This window comes from Chaetomium strumarium (assembly GCF_033439665.1).
Source record: "Chaetomium strumarium strain CBS 333.67 chromosome Unknown B0T15scaffold_3, whole genome shotgun sequence".
NCBI classification, from domain to species: Eukaryota; Fungi; Ascomycota; class Sordariomycetes; order Sordariales; family Chaetomiaceae; genus Chaetomium; species Chaetomium strumarium.
In genome coordinates this window covers 737,304-761,061 of record NW_026944431.1, presented here as the reverse complement: position 1 = coordinate 761,061, position 23,758 = coordinate 737,304, and the positions used below count along the sequence as shown (strand labels likewise).

The 23,758-nt window shown below is 54.1% G+C and overlaps 8 protein-coding genes across 8 annotated transcripts; 4 read left to right on the top strand and 4 right to left on the bottom strand.

The window, feature by feature from the left end:
* Positions 1–93: 93 nt before the first annotated feature.
* On the top strand, positions 94–2,082 carry B0T15DRAFT_142876 (uncharacterized protein). The gene is made up of 2 exons (XM_062861901.1): positions 94–1,117; positions 1,325–2,082. The coding sequence occupies exons 1-2, from the start codon at positions 249–251 to the stop codon at positions 1,659–1,661; spliced, it is 1,206 nt and encodes a 401-aa protein (XP_062722281.1). The 5' UTR covers positions 94–248; the 3' UTR covers positions 1,662–2,082.
* On the top strand, positions 2,079–3,733 carry B0T15DRAFT_142928 (Endonuclease/exonuclease/phosphatase). Its single transcript, XM_062861903.1, has 2 exons — positions 2,079–2,127; positions 2,198–3,733. Exon 2 carries the CDS (start codon positions 2,247–2,249, stop codon positions 3,582–3,584), a length of 1,338 nt encoding a protein of 445 aa, XP_062722280.1. The 5' UTR covers positions 2,079–2,127; positions 2,198–2,246; the 3' UTR covers positions 3,585–3,733.
* A 1-nt stretch (position 3,734) lies between these two features.
* On the bottom strand, positions 3,735–6,333 carry B0T15DRAFT_142883 (uncharacterized protein). The gene is made up of 2 exons (XM_062861902.1): positions 6,242–6,333; positions 3,735–6,030 (listed from the first exon to the last, which is right to left on the bottom strand). Exon 2 carries the CDS (start codon positions 5,964–5,966, stop codon positions 4,089–4,091), a length of 1,878 nt encoding a protein of 625 aa, XP_062722279.1. The 5' UTR covers positions 5,967–6,030; positions 6,242–6,333; the 3' UTR covers positions 3,735–4,088.
* Positions 6,334–7,479: 1,146 nt separating this feature from the next.
* Positions 7,480–9,562, top strand: B0T15DRAFT_142823 (uncharacterized protein). The gene is made up of 2 exons (XM_062861900.1): positions 7,480–9,275; positions 9,379–9,562. Exons 1-2 carry the CDS (start codon positions 7,569–7,571, stop codon positions 9,472–9,474), a joined length of 1,803 nt encoding a protein of 600 aa, XP_062722278.1. The 5' UTR covers positions 7,480–7,568; the 3' UTR covers positions 9,475–9,562.
* A 1,434-nt stretch (positions 9,563–10,996) lies between these two features.
* Positions 10,997–12,822, bottom strand: B0T15DRAFT_527368 (zinc finger protein-domain-containing protein). The gene has a single exon (XM_062868968.1). It carries the CDS (start codon positions 12,400–12,402, stop codon positions 11,119–11,121), a length of 1,284 nt encoding a protein of 427 aa, XP_062722277.1. The 5' UTR covers positions 12,403–12,822; the 3' UTR covers positions 10,997–11,118.
* Positions 12,823–15,422: 2,600 nt separating this feature from the next.
* On the bottom strand, positions 15,423–17,318 carry B0T15DRAFT_142763 (uncharacterized protein). Its single transcript, XM_062861898.1, has 5 exons — positions 16,855–17,318; positions 16,601–16,768; positions 16,388–16,528; positions 16,199–16,309; positions 15,423–16,094 (listed from the first exon to the last, which is right to left on the bottom strand). Exons 1-5 carry the CDS (start codon positions 17,182–17,184, stop codon positions 15,570–15,572), a joined length of 1,275 nt encoding a protein of 424 aa, XP_062722276.1. The 5' UTR covers positions 17,185–17,318; the 3' UTR covers positions 15,423–15,569.
* B0T15DRAFT_142806 (uncharacterized protein) lies at positions 17,095–20,887 on the bottom strand. Its single transcript, XM_062861899.1, has 5 exons — positions 20,660–20,887; positions 19,450–20,584; positions 17,685–19,365; positions 17,567–17,598; positions 17,095–17,458 (listed from the first exon to the last, which is right to left on the bottom strand). The coding sequence occupies exons 1-5, from the start codon at positions 20,793–20,795 to the stop codon at positions 17,317–17,319; spliced, it is 3,126 nt and encodes a 1,041-aa protein (XP_062722275.1). The 5' UTR covers positions 20,796–20,887; the 3' UTR covers positions 17,095–17,316.
* Positions 20,888–21,779: 892 nt separating this feature from the next.
* B0T15DRAFT_527362 (thioredoxin-like protein) lies at positions 21,780–22,860 on the top strand. The gene is made up of 3 exons (XM_062868967.1): positions 21,780–22,149; positions 22,219–22,317; positions 22,418–22,860. The coding sequence occupies exons 1-3, from the start codon at positions 22,121–22,123 to the stop codon at positions 22,722–22,724; spliced, it is 435 nt and encodes a 144-aa protein (XP_062722274.1). The 5' UTR covers positions 21,780–22,120; the 3' UTR covers positions 22,725–22,860.
* The last annotated feature ends 898 nt before the right edge of the window (positions 22,861–23,758 follow it).

The following is a 23,758-nucleotide window of genomic DNA, read 5'->3' as shown; positions in this document are numbered from 1 at the left end:
TGGTTCTACCTGAGCTTTGACCATCGCGGGGGATGCACTGACCCCACTGAGCCGGCTGATCAGCCCCACAGTTCAGCTGCCGCATGCCAACACCGGTCCGCCATCTGGCAGCCCGGTATGCGGCATGACAGCATACAACCCAACGATGTTGTTCCTCTCTTATTAGTCTTCCCCTTCTTTCATCTGTCCTCTGTAAATTTTGTACTCGTCTGTAATGCCCATCGCCCACGTTGCCCCTGAATGTGAACATGGAACCTCAACCTCCCCCAGAAGCAATTTCCTCCTCCCCATACGGACCCATTCCGCCGCCCTCGGCTCCGGCAGCGTCTTCCTATCTTCCACAGTCCGACACCTCCACCCTTCCTTATTACCGGCCGGCAGCCCCTCCTGCTTCTGCTTCACAACCGCCTGAATCCCACTCTTATTATTACCCAACACCACCACCAGCCCCTCCCCAAGCGGCATCAGCACCTCCAGCCCAAGTGACATTGCATACATCCTCAACTGCATCCGCACCACCACCCTCCTCGCTCAACAACACCCCAGCCGCTTATTACCCGCCCGCTGGCGTGGACAACAACCCCAACAACGGCTACAGCTACAGCAACAGCAACAGCAACAGCAACAGCAGCAACCTCACGCATGCCCTTCCCATCCCCATGTCTGACTCCGGCCTGGGCCATGGGCCTAGTGCCGGCACCAAACCGCCCACCAGCGGGACAAGCACTTTATTACCAGCACCAGCATCAGCACCAGTACCAGGAGGAGAAGGGGTAGGAGGAGGGTGGGGAGGAGGCGTTGTTCTTGACCCGAACAACAATGACGTCACTGCCACTTCTCTGCGCGACTCCCGCTCTAGCACCATGTCGGCGCTGAAGGAGTACATTGCGCTGAGGCGGCAGCGCACCATGGTGAATGGCGTCCATGGTGTGCATGGGGGGGATAGTGGCGCTGGGGGGATTGGCGACGGGAAGATGGCGGGCGATGTGGAAGAGCGGTTGCGCGTGCAGAGGGGGGCGCTACTCGGGTCCTTGAGGGGCCTGCAGGAGAGGGTGGGGGAGGTGGTGGTGCGGGCGGAGGGGGAGAGGTGGAGGAGGTTTTTCGTTGGGGGGATCGTGTGAGTATTTCCCCTTTTTTTCTTTTTTTGTTTTGCTTACATTGCAGGGCGGGGAGGCATCATAAACCAAGGATACACGGTTCATGATTCAAGCGTGGTATAGTGTGAGGATTTGAAGAGGAGTAGGGGATATGAAAAGCTCTAGACCTGGAAGGACAGAACGACGGCCAGGGTATCTTACTCAAGCATACTAACTACATTGGCAAGCGCCTCCTTCATTCCCCTCGTCAAGAGGCTCTTCCGCCGCCCTAGGGACGAGCACGAGTCGTCCAACAGGACCGAGTACGCCTTCAAGAAGAGCAAGGGGCTCATCTCACGGATACTGGCGTCGGTGCATCGGCCGGGACTCGGCAGCCTCGCCTTCTTCGTGTTCGCGGTGCTGTACATCTTCTCGAACGAGGTCTCCCTGCGCGTCGCGAAGACAGTATCAAAGCGGTTGAGGAGACTTGTAGCCAAGATCGAGGATGGCCGTGAGGAGCTGGCGGAGCATGATGTGAAAACGTTGGAGGGCTGGAGGTGGAGGATTCTGATGTGGAGCGAGTGATGGCCCTGAAGGGGGGAATTGCCAGTGTCGACTGAGTAGTTGATGGTGTTTTGGGAATGGTCTTGGGGGCATACACAGGGCTACGGTTTTGGACGCTTTCATGATGATGGAATGAGAATGAAGAATGCGCGAGACGATAATCACTACACCTATTTTACCTCTTCATATTCTCACTCCTACTCTTACTCTTGACGTTGGCGGTATTCTCATCACTTCACTCGCAGCGTATCATGGTGGTGTCTTGCAGAGAAGGACAAAAATGGAGGGAACACTTGATCCTGGTGTGGAACAAACAAAAGGTGCCGACAGGAGCCGGTAGTCAAGTCGTCTACAAAGTGTTCCGGAGTATGACGTCATACGGATATATTTCAAGACTACTAACGTACGGCAGGTAGTAGTGCTTAGGGACTAGCACATATGCATTGCCAATATCCTCCATCCCCAGAGGGGATGATCGTGACCTCCGGTATGTAAAACACTCACCTTATACACTATACATCGCCTGTCCTTTGCGGAAATTTCACTGATGGTGGAAGCATATGTAGAGAGAGGGGCCTTATCAGTTAAGGAGATGCTGGAGCCGACATGATGAACCGCGATATAAGCCCGCCCCCGGCAAAGCGCAGAAGAGTGGCCCCAGCGGCAATATCAGCTTTCACGGACTCCGAGTCGAAGGGCAAGATTACAAAAGAAGACATGAGACTTCCATCAATACGCCTATTCTCGTGGAATATCAACGGAATTGGTCCACTCCTCCCATCTCAGACCACCAGGATCACGTCTTTCTTCAAGCCTCTCAACGGCGACTGGGATAATAGCCCAGCAGCCGGACAGCCCAAGCTAAACGGACTCCGCGCCTTTCTATCGCGCCACAACTGGCCCGAGGTCCTCTTCCTGCAAGAACTCAAAATCGCAGAGGGCGACTCCAAGACACTGGCTGCTCTCCTATCCGCCCTCAACACGCCGTCAAGCGCGGAGGGCGACAAAGCCCCCGCAGACACCCGCACTTACACGCTCGACGCCGCCCTGCCGCGCGACCGGTTCAATGTCCGGGGCTTCCAAGGCAAGCTCTACGGTGTGGGCACCATTCTGCGGACCGACTTCGCGCGGGAGCACGTGGCCCGCGTTCGCGACGTCGACTGGGACCGTGAGGGGCGCGTGAGCATCGTCGAGCTGAAGAACAAGAAGAAGAAGAAGAGGAGGCTTACACAATCACAACAACACGAACACGATAACGACGACACAACGGATGCCGAAGATTACAGAAGACCCCTCGCCCTGATCAACGTCTACGCCGTCAACGGCACCTCAGCCCCCTACCGCTCTCCCCGCGACGGCGGCAGGGCGGTCGGTACGCGGCACGACCACAAGCGCGCCTTCCACTCCCGTCTGCGGGACGAGTGCCTTGCGCTGGAGGCGCGCGGCTTCCATGTTGTCGTGGCCGGGGACGTGAACGTGGCGCGCGGACGGCTGGACGGGTATCCGAATTTGAGGAGTTTCCCCAGGGAGCATTGCGCCAACAGGGCGGATTTCAATGTCAAGTTCTTTGGGCCGGAGGATAATGCGCGTGCGCAGGCGTATTGCGGGGTGCACGATAAGGAGGGAGGGGATGGAGAGAAAGAGGAGGAGAAAGAAGAGCAGAAGGAGAAGGAGAAGGAGAGGTGCCTGGATGCCGTGGATGTGTTCCGCGCCATGCATGGCGCTGAGCGGAGGTATACATACTATCCCCGCTCCGGGGAATGGGGGAGCAGTTGTGATAGGGTTGATATGGTGTTCGTGTCGAAGGGGCTGTGGGGAGCTGGGCAGGTGCTGGGGACGGGGATCCTGGATACGCCGCAGGAGAGGGGGCTCAGCGACCATGTCCCGCTTTGGGTTGAGATAGCGATGGCTGGATCCGTGAATAGGGCATCAGAGGCTAGTTGATCGACTGAGTTCGAAAACCAGTAGTCACTCATTTCAGTGTTGATGGAGTGAACGAGGGGAGGGCCGGCTGTAAGTGACTGGCAGAAGGACAAGATACCCACCAACATGCCCAAAGGTTGCGGAGAGTGGATTCACGCTCATTGTGAGGTACATGGAAGGAGGATCATTAACCAGGAAAATCATGCTGTGTTCATATGCTCGAGACCACGCTAAGACTAATGAGTAGGCCCCTCCCCTAAATCTCCCAACGTGTCATTGGGTAGTGAGGTGCCTGTGTAGAGAGATCTTCAGAATGAAAGATCGCGTTTTGGCTGTAGGACTCAGTGTGGTCGAGCCAACATCCTGAACCCTTGTTCTCCCTGACTAGTACCAGAGAGGAAAAAAAAAAAATAATAAAATAAATAAAAGAACGATCTAAAGATCCGGAGGACAATGACCCAATCATGCCCTGGCCAAAATGTCATCACCATGCCGCTTGCTGAGTGTAAGCGCCGAGATAAAGGATCAAATGCCCAGCCACTGCGCGATCTGCCGGGCCCTCTCCGCAGAGTATCCAACATTGCGGCTCGCATTACCGTTGCCGTGGTTCCTCGCCCCTCCGCCCGTGGCGGCAGTGGCAGTGGCAGGGGTAGTGGCAGCGGCAGTCGTCGCCACTGAATTGGTGGAGCGGGCCTCTGCCTCCTCCTTCTGACGATGCATGCCCTGCTGCCACTCCTTGAGCCACTTCTCTAATCCATCCTCCCTCTTCACCCAGTCCTCCAAGCTCACCATGATGGCCCGAATCTTCTCGATCTCTTCGCGGCTGCACTCCCCCAGCCAATCACCCCCATTCCCGCCACCCGTCTGAGCCGCCGCCACCCGTGTTCCCGTACCACCAGAGGAGCTCGGGCCGGACAGATTCCTCCGGGCAAACATCTCGTCCTTCTCGAGGATCCAGCGGTTGCTGAGCACCTTGAACCAGCGGCCGTCGTCGCAGTTCTTGAACACCAGGCCCTCTCCCTTCTTGAGCTCGGCACGGTCGAGGAGATCCTGGTGGTTCTGCGCAATGGCGGGCAGGGGGTAGTAGCCCAGCACAGGGACGTGATTCAGGTCGTGGTCGGCGGCGAACCGTTCCACGTCCCAGGGGCTCCAGCGCATGGACGTGGCGATGTCGAAGATGCTGAAGACGAAGAGCTCGTGCTTGCCCGCCGGGTAGGAATAGGGATTGCCCTGGATGTCGGCGCCGACGAGCTCGGCTTGGATGGCAATGTCCTGGTTCAGCCGCGGCAGGATCTCATAGAGGCGCGCCGACAGCGCCGTGGTCCAGTACACGGTCCGGGTCCCGTTGGCCGGATCCGGGATCAGGTGCGGAAGCAGATCGTGGTTGCGGCTGCACACCCCCAAGCGGCCGTTTGGGTGCACGGCGAACTTCACAAAGTTCTTGTCCCAGTTGTAATTGCGCGAGTTGCTGGTCGGCAACGGGGCGAGCTTGGAGAAGTAGGCCGAGTTCCGCGTGACGAAGTACACCGTCATGTTGGCGCCGTCCATCTTCAACGACTCCTGAAAGGTAAACTTCCGGTACTTGGGCTTCGTGAACAGATTAGGGCAGTTCTGCGCCCGCTGCATAGCGGTCTTGAGGATGAACGCCGGGGGCTTGGGGTGCACAGCAAGAACACCGTCGGCATCCTCGGCCTCTTCGGGGAAAGCCTCCCATTTCTTCACGCCAAGCTCGTCTGAAAAGTCGAGTTCACGGATGAGCTCGCCGAATTGCTCCTCGGTGAGGCTGTGGTGATCGCAGTGAAGACCGAAGACCTTTTCGTCAATGTCCGGGAACTGGAAGAGCGGGAAGATGTGCCCCTGGGAAATGATCTTATTCTTCCCCCAGTCCGTCCAAGTGGTCGTGCCGACCCGGTAGCCCTCCTCCTTCTTGAAGGTCATGACAGGTCCAACCTCGCTGAAGAGATCGTCGAACTGCGTGTGAGCCGGAAGGAAGGCGTCTGCTTCAAAGAACAGAACCCAAGAACCCCGCTCGATTTTCTTGCTCTTCTTAAACACCACCTTCCAGCCGTCGATGGTCGCAACATAGTGGCTTTTGTTGACCACGTTAACGGCAGTCACGCGGCGGACCGTGGCCAGCTTCCGCTTGAAACTGGTGATCTCGTCGATTCTGTCGTCTTCGTCTTTCTCAACTTGGCTGACGGCATTGGCTTGATGGAGTCCGTTGGACTTATCGTGTCCATTGAGTTGATTCACTTCGATGACTTCCTTCTCAGTAAGAGACTCTGCTCCCACTTTAGGGTTGGACATGTTGGATGATGACGCAGGAGACAGCGTGGCATTGGAATCGGCAATGGCTGCCTCGAGCCATCCACGCACATCGGCGCCGACAATCCGTGAAACCATCTTCACGGTAGTATTGTTGCGATGAATGCAAAGTTGATGTCGTCTAAAGCAATGCTTCCACAGTCTGCAGACTGCGAGTCAGCGAATGAAGGGTAACGTTATTATGTAAAATGCCTTGCGCTGGAAGTTAGGTCTCAGGGAGAAAAGGGGGGTAAAGAGGGAGGTAAAGAGGGAGGTAAAGGAGGCGCCGAGAGAAAGGAAAACTTCCGGCGTGGGTATGGAAAGGAAGTCAAGGCAGAGAAGGAAGAGGCCAAAGCCATACATACGATCGATACCTTTCCAAAGCAGGGCTCGGAAGGCCTCCGACCACTTAAATGAATGAAGTGCTGGCGGAAGAAGGGGAGACTGCGTGAAGACAAAGTTCAACGGAACGTGGTTGGAAAGAAAAAAAGTTCAGGCTGCCCAGTTTGGACGGCGCATGAGAATTTATACCCAGGGCATGTGGCAGACGCAGGGCAATGGACGAACCAGAATAGTTGAAAGCCGGATGTTAGAGCTGTTCAACCTTCCTATTGTTCAGAGTATCTCAATATCAGCCAATGGCGGAAGCACTCACCACAATGCGATCTTCAAGCCTCGAAGTCTCGGCAGGCTGCTGTATCTTTTTCTCACATTCAATCACCAGAAGAAAGCTCGTGGTTGATCTACCCCGATAATTCGTTCTCCCCATCGCCGCCCGTGAAATTCCAGCACGGCCATGGGGCGACGGTCGCTGCCGGTCCCATCCCATTGTCAACGGCGTCCAGGATACCTACATCAGCGCAGTCATCAATGATCACTCTGTGGCGGTTACAGCCCAAGCAAGACTCAATGCCGGAACAGTTATATACCGGAAGGGATTTTCCAAAGCCCTTACTTCCTTATACCAAGCATTGCTCTGCTAATGCTTGTGTTGCGGGAAATTGGCATCTCAACGCTTAAGATCACGGTTATGGAAGAGACAACTTACGAGAGCTAACGCTGGAGTCCTCTCAAAAGGCCTACCAGGGATTTCTCAAACTGACTGACTGCTCAGAAGTGTCCTCAGGCCAGTGATGGAGAAGATATGGAAGCAATATATGGACGCCGTGAAAGTAAACACATCTCTCCGCAGCCTCATGACATTTGCGTGCAGTGGTGCAGATGGAAGAGGTGAAGTCGAAAGAGAGTTGGTGCACAGGCCAAAGCGATTTCCACTTGGACCCACTTAGTAGTCTTGGCAGTCGGGTTAGGGTCAGGTAGGGCAGATTTGCGCTTGACCCACTGGTCCCACTCGAACTGCCCCATGTCCAGGCTAAACCCAATTTCTCGCGTGTGTCCCAGATTGACAAGCTGCGTCGCGTTTTGACTGCAGTCCACAGTGCCTCCAAGGGAGAGAGACGTGGTTGCACATCTGCCCGCATTCGATCAGGGAACAAAACACCACAAATCTGCGCTCAGACATTGTGAAGCAACCTGCTCCGATCGTTATTGCCACATTGCTTGCGATCACGCTCGCTGTGGCAATCACAAGCACTTGTGCCTTCCGCTGACTCGAAGCGACTGCACTTTAACTCGGGGCGCGCTTAAGCGCTGGCCGATATGCAATAGCCCCACGACACCATCACTGCTCTCGATCCCACAATGGCGGTTCGATCCGAGTCGCAGCAGGCGATACTCTCGTCCTATGCGCCGAGGTTGCGCACATACAACAATGCACTTCTGCAGCCAGTTCTCCCAGGCGCCGCGCCTTCAAACCCGCTCGCCCGCACCACCAAGAGAGGCACGACGATCATCAATTACGCTGAAGACGGTTATGACGACTACGATGACGACGAAGAGGACGGCCGCCGCCGGCCCACCGGCCTGCGCAGCCTGCGCCGCGACGATAGCACCACCAAGGTCGACCCCAGCGAGAAGGTCGGCAAGGACACAAGCCAGCCGGTAGAGGTGCAGGGCATTTACCGCGACTGGATGGGGAAGATGCGGCCTAACCGATCCGATGCCATGAACTACGTTCAAGCCTGCCTCCCGCTCACGCTAATCCCCATCCGCATCGATCTAGACATACCAGCTTTCACTCCGCAGCCTCCATTGCCAGCGCCTGGGCCCGTCGACCCGACTCATCCCTTCTACAAACCCCAGGAAGCGACCGTCCCGTACCGCCTGCGAGATACCTTTCTATGGAATCTCCACGAGAGCTTGATTACAACCGACCAGTTCGCCACCCAGTTGGTCCAGGACCTCGACCTTCCCAATCGCGCCTCTACCATCGCCGAAATCAGCAAACAAATACGGACCCAATTAGAGGAGTACGCCGGCGTCGCCCTCCATCCTCTCTTCCACTCGCACACCAATCGCGCAAACGGCCCCGAGCCTCCCAAGGTGAACGGTGGGCTTGAGTCGGCCACCCCAGGTCCAACCGCGGCCTTGTCGCTCAGCAGGGCGGACACACCAATGGGCAGCACCAATATCCCACCAACACCTTCCAAGACCCCAGCCCCGGCCACGCCAGCCGTAGTGCAGACATCCCAAGGGGAGGTAACAGCGGCGGCAACGCCTATACCTGTAGAGCCAGATGACTTCAGCCCAGATGACACGTACCGCTGCATCATCAACCTCAACATCAACCTCTCCTCACAGATCTATACGGACAAATTCGAGTGGTCGCTCCTCCACCCGCCGGGCACCGCCGAGATCTTTGCCAAACAAACCTGCGCAGATCTCGGTCTCCACGGCGAGTGGATCCCCGCCATGACGCACGCCATCTACGAGGCGGTGCTCAAGCTCAAGAAAGAAGCCTGCGAAGCTGGCGGGCTCGTCGCCGGCTGGGGCAACGCGTCCGGGACCACACTGGGAGGCGGCGCCGAGTTCCCCAACGACGCGGCCCTCACGGCCGGCGGCGAGGGCGCCGGCTGGCGGTACGACCCCGAGCATCTCGCTGACGAGTGGGAGCCTAAACTCGAGACCCTCAGCAAAGAGGAGATCGAGAAACGGGAGGGCGACCGCGAGCGGCAGATCCGTCGATTGCGGCGCGAGACGGCCCGGTTCAGCAGCAACACCGGCATGGCGGGCGGTGTGCCGATCGGCTTTGCGTTTTCCGGGCTCATCGAGCAGGAGGAGGAGCGCATGGGTAGGGGAGAGAGGAATAAGAAGAAGAAGAGGTTCAGGAGTCTGTCGCCGCTGGCGAGGTCCGGCACGCCCGGCGGGCGGGGGACTCCGACCGCTGGGGAGGGTTACGGTGGCGGGGGGACGCTGACCGAGGCGGAGCGGATGAATTGGCGTTGTTCCCATTGTAGGGTATGGGGAACGAGCGTGTGGGCGGTGAGGGATGGGCCTCTGGGACCAAGAGTAGGGCCGCCTTTTCACCTTTTAGCTCCCTATTTGCTCCCTGCCCGTTCTATTTCCATTTTATCCTCCACGTCCGCACGGAAACTAACCGGTTTGATCACAGTCGTTATGTAACAACTGCGGCTTCATATACGAGCGCGACCGGAAGCTGCCCCGATGGACGAGAATGCTACATGCCAACGATGCCCGGCCGTTCTAGGTGGGCGGTGCGGGCACAAACGGCACCAAGCAAGTCCGAGCTGACGGCTACTACGCAGTAACACCCCGCAAGTCGCGCAGGCTGACTCGCGAGCCATCGGTCGGCGCTGGGTAGTCTGCAGGGCGTGAAACTCGGTCGTATAGTATTATAGCTGAGCGTGGGACTCCGAGAAAGGATGGTCAGGTGCTATCGGCTCTTTGAGAGGTTGAGAGGAATGCAGTGTGAGTGTGTGGCTATACATTCGAGCAATCGTGTAAGGTTATATCTATCGCGTCAGTGCGAATTCTGGCGGCCATTTTTTGGGATGGGCGGTGGGCTGCTAGGTACTTAACACTTCCCCTCAGCAACCGGGTTCATCGGACGGTCCTCCTAATATCTTAGAGCTGCGATACCGCTTGAGTTTCTGGCACTATTTGAAGAGAGATGAAACCGTGACGCTCAGGAGTCTTGGCAAAATTGGCCATCTGTTGAAAGTATTATTATTAGGACGCATCCACAGGCTCCTTACCCGACCTCCTTTATTACCCTGGCCGCCCGAGGTCACCGCTGACACAGACAACTAGGTAAGACAGCAGCGTAGCAAGGTACGTATGCGAGACGAGTATACGAGCGGTATTTCTCGCGTATTACGCTGCCGTCGATGCAAAGACCTCGGATCTCTTTGCCTTGGTCATCAAGCCCGTGCTGGCGGCGAAGAGAAAGGCGAAGATGCTTATGGAGGACGAGCTTTAGGCACGCGAAGTGGTGTTGTAGAGAGCCTCAAGAATGGCGCCAAATTAGTAACAGTAGACGGGCGAGGAGCGTGCTCAGATTTGTATGAGATGAAGTTGCCAAGCTGAGTTACCTGGAACAGAAAACCCAAGTTGTCTCGGACGAAAACGGGCAAGTATGCCAGGCTCTTCGGTGCCATGGAGCACAAGGAGATCATTCGGATCGTGGTACAGAGTCGGGCTATGCCCGCCCAGAACTGGGAATTACTTGGGTATCACCGGGCCCGTCCATGGAAGAAATTGGAGCGAAAAAGGCCTTCAGCGTCTTGCGGTCCGGCGGCTTTACGTGTGTGAGGTTACTTTCAACTACCAGCGCCTTTCCTGTCTCTGTGAACTTATTAGCAACCTGGCCTCTGTAAAACGAAGAGGAATATGTCGACAATGCGTACGGTACTCGTGCATGGTCCTTCTATGCGCAACACCAACTCCATCCTCTCTGGATCTTGAGCGCCTCTTGCCTTATAGGCTTGCCAGTTCCTGAGCGACTGCATTGTTGTCTCGGCACTGGAAGGCCGTGACGCCTTTTTATGTTCCAAGGAAGCGGATACGCGGCCTTCCTATCGGCACAACCTGACCAGCACCGGCTTCACCTCCTGCCTCGAGCATCGATACAGCCCGCCACGCTCCACCAACGCATCCTCAACCCAGTGGACACTCTCTGGACACCCACCTCTAGGATCGGCTCTCCGGTTGGGATATCACGATGTTGATAACCTAGCCTTTACTATGCACTCGCAGCCCATTGTCCGGATCTCGAGTTTTAAGACTTCTTCATTCAAAAGTAACTAATACGGCCGCTATAGCATACACAATTCTAGAAATCTCAATGTTCCGCTAGCAATATCCCACGCTCGCTAGTCGAGACCCTCAAGGCCTAATCCTTCGGCTTCGCCAACTTCTTGCTCTCCGCCTCGATGACCTTGGAGATAAACTTTTCCGGAAGCTCAAGGTAGTCCGAGTCATCTCCCTCGTCCTTGCGAAGAATCGCAAGCGACAACTTGCGGTACGCTTCCACAAATTCCTCCCAAATCCTTGTCTCAACCTCTGACTCGCGACACGGTCTGGGGAAGTACGGAGCATTGAGCATAAAAGCACGCGCGGCCTGCGCCACGCCTGCATCGTCCATCGTGATGTTGCGTACTTTGTCGAAATCAAGGACCCAGAGCTTAACCCTGCGATTGAAGAAGTCTTCGGTGATGTTCGACGGGGGCCCGGTGTAGGTGAGGAGTGTCATTCGCTCGGGGTCCTCTGCATCATCCTCAGCGGGGGAATTCGTGCTGGATGAGCTCCCCAGCACAAACTCCACGTCATTCGCATCCGTCCTGGCGGCCCAATGCATGACGGCCAAGGCCACCCCCATTCTGCGGGCCAGATCATCGACATCGAGCCGGAGTTCCACCATCCGATTCAGATAGAGCTTGAAGTTGCGCAGGTTGAAGAACCTCGGGGTTTTCCCCTTTTTTGCGGAACCTAGGTATACCCGAACGAGGCAGTCATTGTTGCCGGGAGCCGCAAGCGCTTCCTGCTTGATTTTCGGCTTGCAGTATTTCTCGATGATTGCAGTACGGGTAGGTTTCGGGAGGGGATCGATTCTCTCCGTAAGAAGTGCGCATGTCGGGAGGTTGCACCACTTTTCCGCTGCTTCTGTCAAACCCGGATAATTCTCCCACCACTCGCTCCGTTTCTTGGGGACAAAGAAGTAACAAGCTGGGATCTGGACCTTCTCGATCATGAGACGCCTGAACTGCGTGGCGATCTTCTTGTGCTGCACATAATCGTTCCAAAGCGCAATCGCGTTATTCTTTGCCAGCTTGATCGCGATGGACGCTCCGTCCTGGGCGAAGATGACACCGCATGTCCCGGCCCCGATCTGTCGGAACGGCCTTTCGCCCTTACCATGTTCTGCGGTGTCACGTTCGGCAGCAGAAGATGTGGTCGAGAGCACACTGTTTATGGAGAGCATCCGCGTCAGATTGGCGGTGGTCTCTTCCAGCTCAGTCTTCGGCTCGGGCTCAACCGGGGTTGACATCGGACTGGCAGCTTCGAGATGATATGTGTGTCGAATACTGAGGCTGGCGGCGGGCTGCAGGTCTAAGTTGATGGGGTCGTTGTCATCCGGGGATCGCTGGGGGCCACGTTGATTCGGTGATTGGGACATGGTTGGAATTTAGAAATGTTCAGGGTGGTGTCGTGGTAGTGAATACAAGGAGCACTAATTCGAGGCTCTAGGAAACAAAGTGCATAGGAGCTGAAGAAAGGAGAATGTTTGTTTTGAGTTGGTGGTGCTTTGAGGACTCGCGGCGACCTGGGTTCGGCCGCTTTGGGAGGCCCAGCTAGTCAGGTAGGTAGTACCTTCCTGATGCATGGCAATGAAAGTGGAATCACTAACGGAAGGTGGTGATGTGTTGTGTCTAATGATAGTGGCAGTCGCAATTCGGCATTGGTTCATCATCCAAATCAGACAGATTCGCATGCTATCGTCCAAGGAAAGGTTCTGCCTCACTCGGTGATTGATTGATGAACCGAGTGCGCTGGTTATATAATATAGCAGATGAATAATGATCCCGCTACAATCAACCTATAATCTTCCCTTGCTAGTCTCTTAAGGCACAGACTTTACTCTCGTGAGCGTTGCCAGCCGCAAGCGGCTGGTGGGCCCGGTTGCTAGTGCAGGGCCGGTTGGCTAGTGGAGATGTACTACCGGACCCACACCCAAACGCGCACTGAGTAAATGTCACGAACCAACCGTATAAGCGGCCAAGGGGCTGCAGTCGGAGCGCGGGGCGCACTGACAGCCAATCATTTAACAACCAATCAGAGGAGGATCACGCTTGGCATAAAGAAGGCTTAGTGACCTAACTATAAGGCTCATAGAGGATCACTGGTGATCTAGGGTGATCCAGTGTAAGGGATCACCAGAGGCGGGCAGTGATCTATAGGGAATTCGTAATATATAGGATAGCTAGTCATTTGTTCTAGTAGACGCAGGAAGTTCACCAGTGAGCAATTCAAGCAATAGCTTCTACCTATTATATAGATATTGCGAATAGTATTATTATAAACCTTTTAGCTTTACTGAGACCTATAGTCCGGCTAGTAGATACCTTTGATCGGCAAACCCTTTTAGAGGTAGAACTGCTTATATTTCATTATATATTGCTCATTCCCTTTAACTTTATTATAGTTTAGATTGAAAGTACTATCTATTATTATAACATCCTAGATACCTAATATACTAAGTTTCTAAGGCTAGATTATAATTATATAATAGATATAGCAGGCTTTTAAGGCTTTTAATGCTAAAATTACCTAGCTTGAAGCTAAAAATAGCTCTATACAATAGCTCATTAATAAGGCCTATAGTAGCAAGCTTAAAGATAAGTGTCATGGCAGGTTGCTTCTCGGTGTGGCCAAGTAGAGCACGCGCTGCAGCGCGCCTACGTGAACGTGTATATGAACTACAAAATCGCAAGGTCGAGGGACTTGCGATGTTGGCATCCTTGTAGAAGGTGCGAGTTAGCCGAGTAGTTCAGGTAGCTCAATCCGTCATAATAAGGCTAAAATCAAAACATCCCTAAATGTCATGAACTAACCTGCAGAGGCCGGTGGGGGCCGACCTACATGGATGACGGACAGCGCTCGCATCTAATCATTATGAGCCAGAAAGGACCAATGAGAATTGGGGAGGTTGGGAACAATGCTAAGAACAGTTGTTCCCAAGGAACAACGCCAAGGAACAATATTCCAGATGGAACAATGAGAACAACAATTGTTCCAAATGTTTCAGACATCTAGATATAGGGATACCTAAGGGAGGAAGCTATATATAGTCCTACCATTCTATTACTCATTCAGATAGCTAGCTTCCTCAGTGAGCAATTCAAACAGTAGCCTTCACCTACTATGCAGACATTGCGACTTGCATTGTTGTGAACTCTTTAGCTTCAGCGAGATCTACAGTCCAACCAGCAGTACCTTCGACCGGCGAACCTTTTCAGAGGCAGGACTGCCTCTGGTTTCGTCACAGGTATACTATACCAACAAGAAATAAGATATAAAGTTAAGGAGATATCTTAAGGAGAATCTTAAGATAGGATATATTAGACTATCAATATTACTAGCAGGCTACCTAGTCCTATTCGTTCTAAAAAAATAGGAAGCTTTAAATATATATAGACTATCAGTAGCTAAATAAAGAGATAGTAAAGAACTAGTACCCTCTACTATTTATCTTGCGGCTTTAAGATTAGTTGGTAGGAGCCTAATACTTTACTTGTCTTAATCTACCGATAATATACGCCTATATTTGCATCAAGGAAGGGGATAAATAGAACACGACGTTTCGTACTCTCCATTAATCCGTGCCGCAGCCGTCTCCGATGTTGCTATTGCCAATAAACGCTGTGATATCTCCTTGCTTGAAAAAAGCTCGACAACGGCCTCACGCGACTTTCCGGTTCCGCCCTCTCCACCAACAAACATGCACATCTAAGCCGTTCTCCGCTCATCGCGACAGCCGATCCAGCTAGCGGCATATTGGTCGCAAGGCGATGCCTCGTTTCCGATTGGGAGTGAAAGATTCCGCAAGCCGCCTTCCCGTCTCGGCAAAAGATGTGGTCGGCCCCAACTGTATACTCGCTGACGGCGCCACGTCCCGAGTCAAATGTTCCGAGTCAGCCTCGGCCAAGTCGACTTCTTGCTCACCGAAGATTATGGAATTTGGCAGCAATTTGGAGCGCACCGGTAACGGGCGGGTTCTGTCACAGACCCCGTCCTGGCTTCAAGCGTTCCAGCCATTGCGCCGATCCATCGAATCCATCGAAACCACCATTCCACAACGGCGATTCTGTCAACAATTCTGGGGTGGTGATGGCCTCAAATACACTAGCAGGCCACCCAAAGAGGCCAACAAGGCCCTGAAACCGGCCCGGAAAACATACCCTTGACCAGCTCCTGAACTGGTCGTGTATATAACAGCGCTTTCAGCGCTGCAGATATCTTTCCTTCAATCAAGCCAATTTTTCCTCATGTCCTGCGGCATCTGCCTGGATTCTGCGCGTGCGACAGATTCGACCGATCCTTTTATTCCACAGCGCGTGGCCGGCGCTATTCCAGGCCACAACACCAACGGTTTCGGAGGTCCGAAACGGAGCGAGGAAGTCGTAACATTGCCCGTGGTCAGAAAAATTTGTAGGGAAATCGGGTGGAACTGTTTTTACGGCTCGCTTATCACGCACATTATCGTAATACCGCCGGCGTTATTAGCGAAACGAACACAAAAAAGAGAAAACAATCGAGAGAACCACACTGTCTCCGTCTCCGGAGTTATACATCCTCCTTTCCGCCTGCGATAGCACGCATACTCTCCACTGATCTGCGGTCATCCTCAAAACTGCTGCTGGTCGTTCGCCGCCGCCTCTGCACGATACGGGCTATCCGCTCCTCCCACCACGCTGCGTGTCTGCGCAGGACGCGTTCGCGAGACTGAAGCGGAGACTTGGAGACTTCCTCTATGTTGGTTACGACGCCGCCACCACCGCTAAACACACCGCCGCCATGTCGAATGTAATCTCTCCCATCTGTGGGCCGGAGGGTGTCAGCTTCGTTTGTACCCGCGCCTTTACCTTGCCCTCCTCCTCCTGTTGGCGGCGGCCCGAGCGCAGGCTGTTGAACCTTCGACTTTTGCTGGGGGAAAGCATCTTTGAGCGACCGGAATACGTTGACGATGTCTTTGAGGAAGTATGCGACGGTTCCCGTGGTGGCCACAAAGATCAGAATAGCCCCAATGTACCACGCCCGTCCCATGCTGCTGTACAGGACTTCCTGCGTGTCGGGGATCGCAAAGATGGCCTATCGTATGTGACAACCGACCCGAGTCAGAATATGCTGCGTGTAATCGATCGAGTCACGGAAGGGAGAAGGAAGAATAGTGCACTGTTCTCTCATCCACTCACCGTCACGAGGCCCAGGGGTAGGTAGATAATGGTCAGATACGTGAGTTTCTCGATCGTCGCACTCTGGTTTATCGAGATGTGGCTGTTGTTGAGCTGGAGGATCGCTGATGCCTGGGTTTATTATGCAGTGTCAGGAGTGCGACTTGGCTAGCCCGAGACGTAATTGGAGAGTTGAAGGCAAAGACGCACCGCTTCTCCTTGCCGCTTGCTGACCTCGACCCTTGAACGGAGCCGAACAGCGGCTGCCATCAGCTCCAAGTACTTGGTCTCGAATGCCGCCAGCTGTTCTTGGCAGATGTTCTCCAAGGCTGGGCTTCGTCTTCCCGGACCCTGGTGGGTTGGTACAAATGTGTGTGAGTCGAAAGCCGTCGACAGCAAAACCGGGGTCCAATAGTTACCTACCTCGGCTATCTGCACCATCAGGTCCTGCCTGGCCTGTTGTACGGCGTTGGCCGTCTCGTCCAGGCTATTGCTCAGCTTGCAGGAGGACTCCAGGCACCAGAGCACCAGCCCTAGCATCTCGACCGAGGTGCCGCTGCAGTTGGCGTACTTAGTGGGGTCCCGGCCGCCCTATTCATCATATGGAGCGTCCGTCCATCAGTGGGTCATGCCGTGTCAATTTTGTAAAGCGGAGGGAGAAGAGAGGGCGGACTCACATCGATGCTGACTAAGTGATCAACGGCGATGTTATACTGCTTCGCGATCTCCTGGCAGAGCAGCCCCAGCAGCAAGAGGAAGACCAGACACCGCGCCGTCTGTGGCTGGTGGACGAAAAGTCGCCACAGCTTCTGCGCTTCGTCACCGGCCCGCCGGAGTTTGGAGCCCGGGAGGATCTTGGAAATGATGGTCATCTTGCTAAAGTCTCCAAACGGGCTCGTGGAGAGGACGACGGACGAGGCGTTCAGTACGAGCATCTTTGACTTAGCTTTTTCCTTGATCGCCTCGTACTCGTCCGTCCGGGACAGCTGTTCCAGCGCTTTGTTCATCTCGGTGCTGCTGGATAGGCGGATCGGATCGTCCTCGTTTGACTGGGGCGTCAAGGTATCATGCTCCGCTTCCCACCTACATGACTCGTCGCGATCTTTGAGCACCCAGCTTCTCACGGTTATTCTGGCTATCTACTCTGTGGTGCCCCCGCCCCCGCCCAGAGAGAAGCGCGCAAGCTGGAAGCTGTGGTTGGCTACGCAGTCGGTCGACTCCCGGTGAAGTACGTGGATCAGTAGCTCCACGAAATCCTTGTTGCAGACGTCTGGCATCACGCTGCGGATGGGACCCAGTCCGAGTCAGCATTTCGTTAGGTAGTTTGACAGGGTGATGGGAGTGGGAGTTGGTAGCGGAGAGAGAGCAATCGTGAGGAAACCACCTTACATCATGCGATGCTGAACGCGTCGGATCACAAGCTGGACGGACGATGGATTGCGATCCCTTCCTGTCAGCCACTTCTTCAGGTGGGTTGGTTGGTATGGTAGGTAAGGTAGGTACTCACGCTGCGGGAGAGTGCGTCGACCAATTCTTTCTCTTCGGCGTCCTTGAGACCCAGAGTGGTATAGTTAACTTCGCCCTGCGGCTTTCCGGCCGTATCCCAATCGTCCGTATCGGCCCGCAACAGTTTGCTATGGTCGGACGGCGTGAGCCTTCCAAAGATGCAAAGTTTTTGAGCCTTATCGTCTTGCTTCACGGTCCGATCAAAGGTCGGGATGTCCATCAGCGATATATCTGCGGTATCGGTGCTCTTCATGTTCTTAACCAGCTTCTCGAGATCTGGCCTTGTCCACCCGCGCGCTACAAACTTGTCACTCTGTTTCGGTCGGAGGTAGTCTCTCAAAGTGCTCGGAATGCGCACGCGGCCCATCTCCACTTTGGTGTATTTCTCTGGGGTGTCTTCCATGGATCGGAAGAAGTGCCGGGGGTGATAGCGCCGCGGCGGTTTGAACTTGGTCCAGTCAAGCGGGGGAGAGTCATCGGTTTCGGCGCGGCGAGCTGCAGACTTGCTGGTCAACGCCCAGAGCCTCTCGAGCTCCTTCTCTTTGCTTAGTTCCTCCTCCTCCTTCTTGCTTAGGGGGCCCGCGTGTTGCATCTGGTGTGCCGTGGCATGTTGCTTCATACACTTCTGGTATATGTCCAGGAGGGTGGCGGCGAGGACGGCAGGCGTCTCGGAACGAAGCCAGGCTTGGCACGACGCCATGTTGTTTCGCTCCCAGCAGGGCATGAGAGACGCGTTCGCAGTCAGGAACACGGAGAACCTTCCCTTGTACTTCTCTATTTCCCGGGCCCGCCGCGCCACGCCTGCCTTGTTAGCAGATTTCCCCGCTTCGAGGTTTGCCATGACGAGACGGCTGTGGTGGCTCAGCACAAATATTTCCCACGGAGCACTGATGTCCCGGTGGCCACTTTGGTCCTCCCAGTCTATGGATCCCGGGTTGATGGTCTTGGTGTAGACCCTGTCTCGGACTCGGCTCATGACGAGCGAGCAAACGTGAGCCCCATGGTGCTCCTGTTGATCCTGCTCCAAATCCAGCTCGTGGGCAAGGAAGGCCAGTCTGTCGACAACCTCGTCGCTCGGGACATAGGGCCTCCTGGAGGACACCTTGGCTGCGAGGGCAATCTTGGCCGCCCTCCTCAGCCTGAGGACCTTGTCGTGGAGATCGCTGGCGACCCCCCACGTGTTGTTAAGCCATGGCTTCAAGTCCCCAGGCGGATCCACGAGGTGAGCGATGGACCCATAGTATATCCAATTGAGCATGAGGACCTCGCCTTCCGTGTCCTTGTCGAAGTGGAAGTGCTGAGATGGGAGTCTCTCTGCTAACCAGGACGGGCCCTTGTCTAGGGTGTGCATGTGACCCATGGAAGCGGTTCGGTAGCCCTTTTTGATCAGGTACCAGATGGTGATGATGACATAGTACGGGGAGCGGAAATCGTCTTTTGTCTGGGGCTGGGGCATCAAGAATGCGGGCCAGCGCCCATTCCGGGGTTCCAGAAAGCTCAAGACAAACAGGAGTATGCGCTCAATGTCGCTCTGTAATAGGCGGCCATGTAATTCCGCAATCCCCACGTTGCGGTGGAAGCCGGTGTCGCCGACCGGGTTTTGGGACGTCTTCTCGTGGAGCGTGTCCTCGTAGGTCTTTGCGAGGAACTCTTGTGCCTTTACCAGGAAGCGAACTTTCCAGCTGCACATGTACACGGGTGAGCAGACCTGTCAGCATCTCCCCAATTACTTCTGCGGATGGGAAAAAAGAGGCTCCGGCACTCACAACAATGCTTGCATGTCCAGCTCGGGCCCGAAAATGGTGTTACTGACGAGGGCCAGGGGTGCTTTCTCGTCCTTCTCTTCTCCCCTGCGCTGCAAGGGGTCTTTGTTCTTGGATGGAGGGAAGTATTCTCCTTTGGGTAACAGAACTGCGTCCACGTGCTGGATCTTTTCGAGGCATCGAGCGACCAAGTTTACTTCGCAAAGTTCCGAGACGCAGTTCGTTAGGTAATCTCTTCTGAAGAATATGGTCTCCCACATAGGCCCGGTCGCCCAATCGCTTGATGGATCAATGCCCAGCCAGTTGTGGACCGACTCGGACGTGAGATCGGGCAGCGGTTCGGCCTCGGTCAGCGACTTCTCGCAGAGTTGCAGCGTAAAGATGAAGACAATAGGATCGTCTCTCTGGACGTTGACGGGCACATGGACCGATCCATCGGCGAGCCACGTGGGCATCTCGAGCGTCTCCAGGTTGACATTGTGTCGTGTAGTGTCGAGCTTGATATTTGTACGTTCTCCCCCCGGCTTAACCCAAAAGAGCTGGGCGTCGACCTTTGGGGGGTTTCTGGCTATGGCATCCTGGGGCGACACCAGTTGCCTGAACTTGGAAGGGAGGTCGAGCTGCAGGGAGACGACGCTGCTCCCTTGGACGGGACTGCACGTTACCGCCTCTGGTCGACAGGATTGCTGCTCTATGCGCAATACCTGGATCAAGAATTTCCCCCGCACGTGGGAAAAGAGGGCGCAAATGCCTCCTTCGGCGTCTTTCCGGTCGTCCCGGGCAAGGGAATACTCGTGGAATGGCCACCGGTTGTTGAAGGCGCCCCGCTCGACCACCGCCCCCAGCACGAGTGCTGGTGGTACGGGTTGCGTCTCAGTCTTGCGGACCGCCCTGAGCGTCTTGAATTTAAGGCCAAATGTGGACTTGTGTCCCCTGTACTTCTGCGCCGAGGCAACCATGGAGCCCAAAGAGCCGTCGACCTGTGCCCTGGCCCAGATGAGGCCCTTTTTATTAGACGGAATGGTGAACTGGAGCAGCTCACCACCCATGTTGCAGGATGCTGTATAGCCATTTGACCCAAAATCAAATGAGCACCCCGGGCGATCGGAAACCTGGGTGTAGCTGGTGTAGGTTGAGTCTGGGTGCAGAAGCAGACCCTAGTTAGCGCACTTGTACGCGGAACGACCGAAACGGGCCAATGACCAAGACGTACCGCGAGCTTCTCGGTCAAGCCATTTGAAAGAGGCCGCGACGCGGCTCTCGGACGTCTTGATGCAGATGTTCGGCCCGTCCCCTCGGTACTTCTCCTGGTTCCCACAGGACTCCCCGGTCGACTTATCGGAACCCATGTTCGATGGTGGTTGTCCGCCGAGCCGATGACGTCTGTTTCTCTATAGGTGAGTGAATACCTTGGGTGCAGTACCGCCGTACCTCAGGTAGGTAGCCACCGAGATAGCAATATATAGTGGGTGTTTATCACGGTGGGCTGGGGCTGGCAGCTCTCGGGAGGAGGGGTAGACAAAAGCAAGGCAGGCCTACATTGCGAAATATATCATCTTGCCTGCTAGGACACATATGCCGGGCCGTCACACAAACCGCGGACTTCGGGATATGGAGTCCTTATCTCCAGCGCAGATGCCGGGCAAGCGGGATGAGAGAGCGAGCCTTGTTTCGTGCATGCCCTCCTCTTCACCCGAGCGCACTAGATTTCCCTTCATACATGCCAGAATCATCATATAGATGCCGTAGTATTCCCGTCTGCAGCGAGCTGGGGTTGTTACTTGGACAGTCTGATTGGCGATAGCAGGGAAAGCGGGTGCGAGGGTTCCTACAGCTGCAGAGTCTAGGGCTCGGCCACATCGACTGCCTGTAAGTGTGCGGGTTGCCACCAATTCGAAAAATGCCACCCTTTCGGGCACAAGATAAGGGCTTGAGAACCAAGCTCTGCAATAAGAAGCAAGCAATTCCAAGGTTCCAGGACACGAAAACTGCCCAAGGCTGGCAACACCTCTGGAACTTGGCACGGCACATCAAAGCTAAAACTTAAACGGCAGCTGCAGCAAAGGCCCCTGCTAGACCGCTCCTCCCTACCCAAGGCCGGCGACACCTCTAAAAGTTGGGCACGGCAAATCAAAGCTAAGGCTGAGTCAATTTCGAAAATTGTGCAGCTTTCGCGGAGGAGGGTGTGGGAGAGGCCGCAGAGGCAAGGGTATGACGGCAACAGACCAGCCAATAAGCCGCATTATCTGCTTCCCCCTCCATGCACTCGGTAAGTGAAATATTGGACGGCAGCTGCAGCAGAGACCACTGCTAGACCGCTCCTCCTCCGGCCCCGTGAATTGATGATCAGACGGAGCCTTGCGCGGTAGATCAGGAGGGGTTGGACTTCCAGATTCACCGACTCGGAGCCCCGCTCCTTGGAACTTCCCAATTGCCCTGATTTTGTCATTTAAAGACCCGGGGTGTGTGTGTTGGTACAAGACGGATTGTTCCCCCTTCGCCGCTCTCCCAGAACTGCATCGTTGTTGCTCAATCTCCCTTGATCTTCTCCCACTTTGAATCCTCCCATCCATCTACATAAGGTGCCTCAAATCGAGGCACCTTTCCTGCCTGCACTACTCACCTGTGCCGAGAATCTCTCCCCTTTACGTCCTGGATATATGTAGCGGTTGCAATGGCCTGTAGCGTCACTGAAATCTGCGAGTATGGAGCCCAATGCTCAACGGTTAACGCATTTTGGTTTTCTGGTAGGCTGACCTGATCTGTATTTAGTGAGAAAGGATACAACGAGTTTATGAAGGGTACCGTGGTCCTTAACTTATATTCCAAGACGTGCTGGCCTTGCACAATGATATCGCCAGTGTTTGACAAGTACGTAAACAACTATGGAACTGTTTCTTTACTATTGAATCGCGTTGCCACAATCTACAACTATTGGTCGATGGTGAGGCTAACCTCATAATCACCCAAGCTTCTCCTACGACGAGGACTTTGCGAACATTAGGTTTGCCAAGGTCAATCGTGATGTTCCTAATGAAGGGCTGCGGGGAAAGCTGTCCAAATTTAACATCTCCGCTACGCCGACTTTTCTTCTCCTCCGAGACGGGGTCATGGTCGAGAGCGTAGTCGGGGCCGACGTGGAGGGCTTGATGAGAATGTTAGAAAAGACGGCAGAGGAGGACAAACCGGCCGCAACAGGTGAGGTGAAGAGCCCAGAGGCTGGGACAGTGGGTACTATGTCGGGTGGTAAGGGAGGGAAGGATGGATGCACAGTGTAAGTACCGTGTAGGTTAAATAACTACGTATGCGGTTCAGAGTATAATGTGCGTGATAAGCATGCGACGCAGATAAGGGAGCGATGCACTTTCCACTCTAATAGCCTAAGAAATTCGCCAAAATATACTAGAATTAAAAATAGACTTATAATATTATAACTTAGCATTTAAGTATACTATAAGTGTGACGGCAAGTGCGGCTTGCGGAGTGCTTGCCGTCAGGGAAGATATAATCCACTGAGTTGTAAGTCTGAGAGACTTGCGATTCCGACATCCTTTTCAGATAGTGTACATAGCCGAGTAGGTTAGGTTTATGCTCCACTGTCACAATAAGCTCTATTTTCTAATAAAGATAAAATATTATTCTTATAGATTAATAGTTAAATTCTGCCAAAGTTAATAGACTTTATTAATATAATTAATGCTAATAAATTAAATAACCTTTTCTTATTTAAAAATATAAACCATATAACGTGGTTGATAAGCGAATGCTCCAGACAAGCGAATGCTCCACTTCACCGCGCCTACACAACACCTTCTCCTCGCATACATTTTCTTTGCAACCCAATATGCATCCAAAAGACGACGAACGCCAGATAATCTTAGCCCTCCAAGCTCTTGAGAAAGACTCCACTTTGAGCCTAAGAGCTACAGCTAAGATCTATGCGGTTCATTATACCAAGCTAAGCTGTCGTAGGCGTAGTATACAATCACAACGCGATATTCCAGCCAATTCGTAGAAGTTGACCAATTTAGAAGAATCGGTTATTGTTCAATATATCCTCGACCTGGATTCCAAAGGGTTTCTTCTCCGCTTGTCTGATATAGAAGATATGGCAAATCGACTACTTGCCGAACGCGATATAGGATATATCGGTACGCGTTAGGTATATAACTTCGTTAAATAGAACCCCGAGCTTACTATATGTTTCAATCGGAAATACAACTATTAGAGGGCCCAATGCAAAGACCCAGAAATTATTCGGGGCTGGTTTGCGCTTATACGGAACACGATCGCGAAGTACGGTATCTAGGAG

Bases quoted from the DNA above. Each gene is read 5' to 3' on its own strand.
- B0T15DRAFT_142876 (XM_062861901.1), top strand. From the start codon at position 249: ATGGAACCTCAACCTCCCCCAGAAGCAATTTCCTCCTCCCCATACGGA. The intron at 1,118-1,324 runs GTGAGTATTTCC...TACATTGGCAAG, and splicing joins TTTTTCGTTGGGGGGATCGT to CGCCTCCTTCATTCCCCTCG.
- B0T15DRAFT_142928 (XM_062861903.1), top strand. From the start codon at position 2,247: ATGATGAACCGCGATATAAGCCCGCCCCCGGCAAAGCGCAGAAGAGTG.
- B0T15DRAFT_142883 (XM_062861902.1), bottom strand. From the start codon at position 5,966: ATGGTTTCACGGATTGTCGGCGCCGATGTGCGTGGATGGCTCGAGGCA.
- B0T15DRAFT_142823 (XM_062861900.1), top strand. From the start codon at position 7,569: ATGGCGGTTCGATCCGAGTCGCAGCAGGCGATACTCTCGTCCTATGCG. The intron at 9,276-9,378 runs GTAGGGCCGCCT...GTTTGATCACAG, and splicing joins ATGGGCCTCTGGGACCAAGA to TCGTTATGTAACAACTGCGG.
- B0T15DRAFT_527368 (XM_062868968.1), bottom strand. From the start codon at position 12,402: ATGTCCCAATCACCGAATCAACGTGGCCCCCAGCGATCCCCGGATGAC.
- B0T15DRAFT_142763 (XM_062861898.1), bottom strand. From the start codon at position 17,184: ATGAACAAAGCGCTGGAACAGCTGTCCCGGACGGACGAGTACGAGGCG. The intron at 16,769-16,854 runs GTGAGTCCGCCC...TATGATGAATAG, and splicing joins ATCACTTAGTCAGCATCGAT to GGCGGCCGGGACCCCACTAA. The intron at 16,095-16,198 runs GTGAGTGGATGA...CACATACGATAG, and splicing joins TACCCCTGGGCCTCGTGACG to GCCATCTTTGCGATCCCCGA.
- B0T15DRAFT_142806 (XM_062861899.1), bottom strand. From the start codon at position 20,795: ATGGGTTCCGATAAGTCGACCGGGGAGTCCTGTGGGAACCAGGAGAAG. The intron at 20,585-20,659 runs GTACGTCTTGGT...TTCTGCACCCAG, and splicing joins GCTTGACCGAGAAGCTCGCG to ACTCAACCTACACCAGCTAC. The intron at 17,599-17,684 runs GTGAGTACCTAC...TCGTCCGTCCAG, and splicing joins TCGACGCACTCTCCCGCAGC to CTTGTGATCCGACGCGTTCA.
- B0T15DRAFT_527362 (XM_062868967.1), top strand. From the start codon at position 22,121: ATGGCCTGTAGCGTCACTGAAATCTGCGA. The intron at 22,150-22,218 runs GTATGGAGCCCA...ATCTGTATTTAG, and splicing joins AGCGTCACTGAAATCTGCGA to TGAGAAAGGATACAACGAGT. The intron at 22,318-22,417 runs GTACGTAAACAA...TAATCACCCAAG, and splicing joins ATATCGCCAGTGTTTGACAA to CTTCTCCTACGACGAGGACT.